Here is a 4,544-nt window from a genome sequence, read left to right on the forward strand (position 1 = left end):
GCCGTTGAAAAGTTTTAGAACTCTGGTTTCATGTATAGTAACTTGGTACTCTGTCATATGTCAGTATTTTCGCGAAATCATCTTGAGCACATAACTTGAAGAATGCTGTCACTGTTGTATCCCGGGGGTTATTAACAACTTCTTGTATATTGTTCTCAGTGAAATATAATCTTTGTCCATTTTCTAAATGAACTGCAAGGTGGACAATTGTGGGAGACCGGTCGTGCACTTCGTATGATAAAATCCTCTATACAGCTTCAGAACTGCAGATGTAGCGTCCAGACTGATATATTTCCACTTCATATGGTGATTGTATGCTGAAAGTGGCTTGGTCACTGCCTTTATTAATGTACTTAGTAACACATTGGATTGACTTTATTGAATTGCACAACTCCACGTTGATGTGGACATCAAAAATTTTCAAAAGGAGCGGATTGTAGGGAACGATCCATCGGTTATCAACATCATTGTTTTTGACGGTAGCAATTTGCCAACCCTGCTCTGGCGATCGTCGATGATATTTGGGATATCCGTCATCGCTAGTACTTGTTGTTTGGAACGACTTCGGATATTTTTTGCTGCATTTAGAATCTCGCATACATGGAGAATTCGGGTTTAAAGTCCCGCAAGGGCCGTGCATCATATGTTTCTTAACGATTTCATACAGGATAGGATCTTCATCTTTATCCGGTAATTCAGCTGAAATAACCCTGTCAATTTGGTTTGGTCTAATTTTGTTCACTAACCATACCAGCAGGTGTACATGTGGCAAGCCACGCTTCTGCCATTCTATTGTGTACATATGAAAGCGCGGCGGACAGAATATATGAGACTTGTTAATGAGGTTCAGGAGTTTCTGTACTTTTAAATGGAAGACTCTGTTAACTATATCGTATCTGTCTTGTGGATTTAAATTGGTGTTAATATTCTCTTTGATTTCCGGCCAATTTGACATAATTTCTGACGTAAGCCATGGCGTCTTGCGATTTTTCGTGTAAATATTTAGGTCTACCTGTGAATGATGAAGGTAGTATAACCAACTGCCCAATGCCGTTGTGGTGTTCATTCGCCTGTAAAGCATCCTGAAGATGAATGTAATTTTCGGCTCTCAATTTAGTTTGATTATTACGGATGTAGGCCAATCTCTCAGATTGAGTTTTCGCATATTGATCTACCAAGTATTTCTTTGTTAGCATTCCATATCTAAGCAAAGTGTTGAAAGCGTWACGTCTTGTCATTATACGGTAGCAATAGTAGTTCATACATGACACTGTTGTACACAGAGGTGTACCACCGCTTGGGTCAACTTGAGAAATATTAATGGCATAACCATTTTCTCCAAGACATAGCATCAAAGGATATTGTAAGCTGTCATAAGATCTGTGTAACTCTGAATTTTTTTTTTCAAATTATGATCACGACTATGCAATACAATATCTCATTGCTGCCCGGCTATCACCATTGCTACTTCGCTCGTGGAAGGCGCATTGTATCGTCCTTCCTCTGTGTTCTCCAACAGGAACTTTATTTGCATGGATTACGACATTAAAGTCAGGAGTATCTGCTGGAACACTCTCAATCGCAGTTTTGAAAGACTGTATGTTGCAATTATGAGAATGCAACAGATCTTGGAGAGAGCTAATCAAATCTCTATCAATTGGCTGTGCAACACTTGAGCACCTCGTAGATACTTGTGTAATAAAATATATTTGCAGAAATTTGTGATCATCGGGTCGAAGTGGTAACAAGCTCCCAGCTAAGTGGTACACTTGCCCTTGAATCTTAAATGTAGGCGTGAACCCACGCTCAAGTACTTGCGTACTCTTAAAAGAGGTCATTGAAATGCATTATTATAACGGCGTACATTGCCCATGAATTGTTTAGATTTCTGATGATCACCCGTAAGAAGAGAGTGAAGTGGTTCAGGTGGAGGGAGAATTTTTTCTAATTTGACTTTTCCTTGTAAGCAACACATGCCTTTCGATTCGTCCTTGAATTTCAATGTCAAGCAATGTTCACACACTACTGACATAGTACCTATTGATACTATACGATCGTCCTTGTAAGAAATCAAAGGATCGTAGTTCAGGGCAGAATTTTCTTTACTTACCCATGAATTAGTAACTCGTGCTGATGATTCCCTGGCTCTCTTTGTTCTTTGTCTATCCTTATCTCGGGTGCGGCGAGCCTCACGTTCTACTGAAGATTCTCTCTCTCTCTCAGCTCTTTATCTATCCCGAAGCTGACTGAAACGGGCCTCACGCTCTACTGACGATTCTCTGGCTCTCTGAATCGTATGCCTATCTCGATCCCGGCTGTGGCGAGCCTCACGCTCTACTGAAGATTCTCTCTCTATGTCAGCTCTATATGTATCCCGAGCCTGAATAAGGCGAGCCTCACGTTCCGTTGACGATTCTTCATCTTTTGCTGAACGTAGTCTTCTGGCGTTCACTGTACTTGGACCTATGTCCGAATGACGACGTCTTCCAGACACGGCTTTATAATTTCAGTACAAAATTTACTCAGTTCTTTATTATTATTAATATGTGCCGCAGTAAAAAATATGTAAAYACTTACCATTTAGAAACATAAGAAAATTACTGATGTAATATCTTCAAAAATATTCATATTAAATCAACAATGTATTTAAGGTATTTAATTGGATAAGGATGAACGCTGTATTGATTAAAATCGCTTCGAAAATAAGCTATTAGTTGTCGTAAAAAGTAAATGACAAAAAATGTTATTGTGGGTGTAGTCGTTGGCATCGATAGCAAATTTAACGCGCTCCGAATCAATAAAAACTATTCAAAAACTGTATTTTAATTATTGAACGTGAATAGAGCGGTTTATTTCGCTAAAAAAATTTAATGTACATATAATCAGGGGTGTTGTGAAATTCAAGACAGAATTGCCTAGCTGTCAGAATTGAAAACCAATTCTGATTTTAAATGGTGTCACAGAATCTGATAGATCGTCTTTTCGAACATACACAAAACCAATATTCGAATCAGCTGKTTACTAATGTGACAAATATTGTGAACGCAATTTGAATAAAATTTGAAATGAGTTCAGCAACATTAGATGCGAGAGATTCGTACATATGTACTTATATACATGTGTACGTACCGAGTTCTTTCACCAGAGAACGTCTATCATAGAGAAGGTTCACGGCGCGGAGATCGTAAAAATATTTTTGGCTAACTCGGTCGAGATAAGCCAGTTTCACCACAGACAAATTATAAGCGTGTTTCACCACGAAAATAGCAGAATTCGGCATTTTCAGTGTTAAATGAGAAAAATAATGCTAATTCCAATGTAAGAAAATTTACGCCTACATAAGTATGTATGTATGTATATTAAAATTTATCTATGTACATATGTATTTCATGATGATTCTATAAAATCATTAAAAATATATAATAGAGCAAAGTTTGTATTATTATCCAAATAATTGATATAAGTTAAGGTAATTAGTTTTAAATTTATACATTTTAAAGTTTTGATATCATCTTAAAAGATCTTGCGGTCGCACATGTGCTCATATACATACATATAATTATGCGTGCATGTAAACAAATATGACAGACCATACGCATAATGTTTGTAAATTTGTCTATATGCAACATATGTATGTAAATATGAAACACTCAATGCTTCATGCCTAATCTCCGTTCACACGGYCAACCAATGGCGAAGCTCACTTTTTATCAAAGAGTCAATGTGGCGACAATGCGTCACAACATTGTATTGTTGGTAGAAAATCCGAACTGTGCGAAAAAAAATAAACCAACGGCCGCCTATTGTCTCCGCTTCCCTTGCCCCTGTACAGCTACGCAAACAAACCAGCGCATATATGTATGTTTGTGTGTGAACTTGTATACATATCGACGCAGATTTTTGCAAGCCGCGTACAAATATTTTTTACATTCATGACAAATACCGTCAATCCCGGTTATGTGCAACAATCTAAGATACAGATATTTGTGGTTTGTTAAAAATRAGATTATAATATGGCACATAGGCGAGTGCGGATACTTAAGCGATTGGTACTTAAAACAATAATTTCTATGTATTTCAAAAAAGAACCGTGCGATGCAGCAAGATATGGGCAGTTAAGAGGAATGATTTTTATTTAAGCGGAATACTACTTAACCGGGATTCACTGTACACATAAATCAGAGGAATATTAAACTGGCTCATCTCGACCAAGTTAGCCAAAAATATTTAGACGATCTCCGCGCCGTGAATCTTGTCTATGATAGACGYTCTCTGTTTTCACCATACGATCTAATTCAACGCGAATGAGGTGGCGTGAGATTGCCATATAACTTCTAATGTTTCATTCGGTTGACAGCGAACAAACGCAGAAACAGTTTTTTTTGGAAAAAGTGCTGCTCTTGTTTAAACAAGTTTGGTTAAATAAGAAATGAATCAACTATTTTTTTTTGATGCAGAACGAAAGAAAATATTTCAAAGTTTAACTTCAAGTAAGTTTCATTTTAATCGGTGGATTCTTTTATGATATATGGCTGTGTAAACAA

General features: G+C 37.3%; 1 protein-coding gene across 1 annotated transcript; it reads right to left on the bottom strand.

Annotated features, from left to right (window-relative positions):
* Positions 1 to 247: 247 nt before the first annotated feature.
* LOC108978162 lies at positions 248 to 955 on the bottom strand. The gene has a single exon (XM_018948307.1). The coding sequence runs from the start codon at positions 953 to 955 to the stop codon at positions 248 to 250; it is 708 nt and encodes a 235-aa protein (XP_018803852.1).
* Between the last annotated feature and the right edge of the window lie 3,589 nt (positions 956 to 4,544).

This window comes from Bactrocera latifrons, unplaced genomic scaffold (genome assembly GCF_001853355.1).
Source record: "Bactrocera latifrons isolate USDA-ARS-PBARC rearing strain unplaced genomic scaffold, ASM185335v1 scaffold_1187, whole genome shotgun sequence".
NCBI classification, from domain to species: Eukaryota; Metazoa; Arthropoda; class Insecta; order Diptera; family Tephritidae; genus Bactrocera; species Bactrocera latifrons.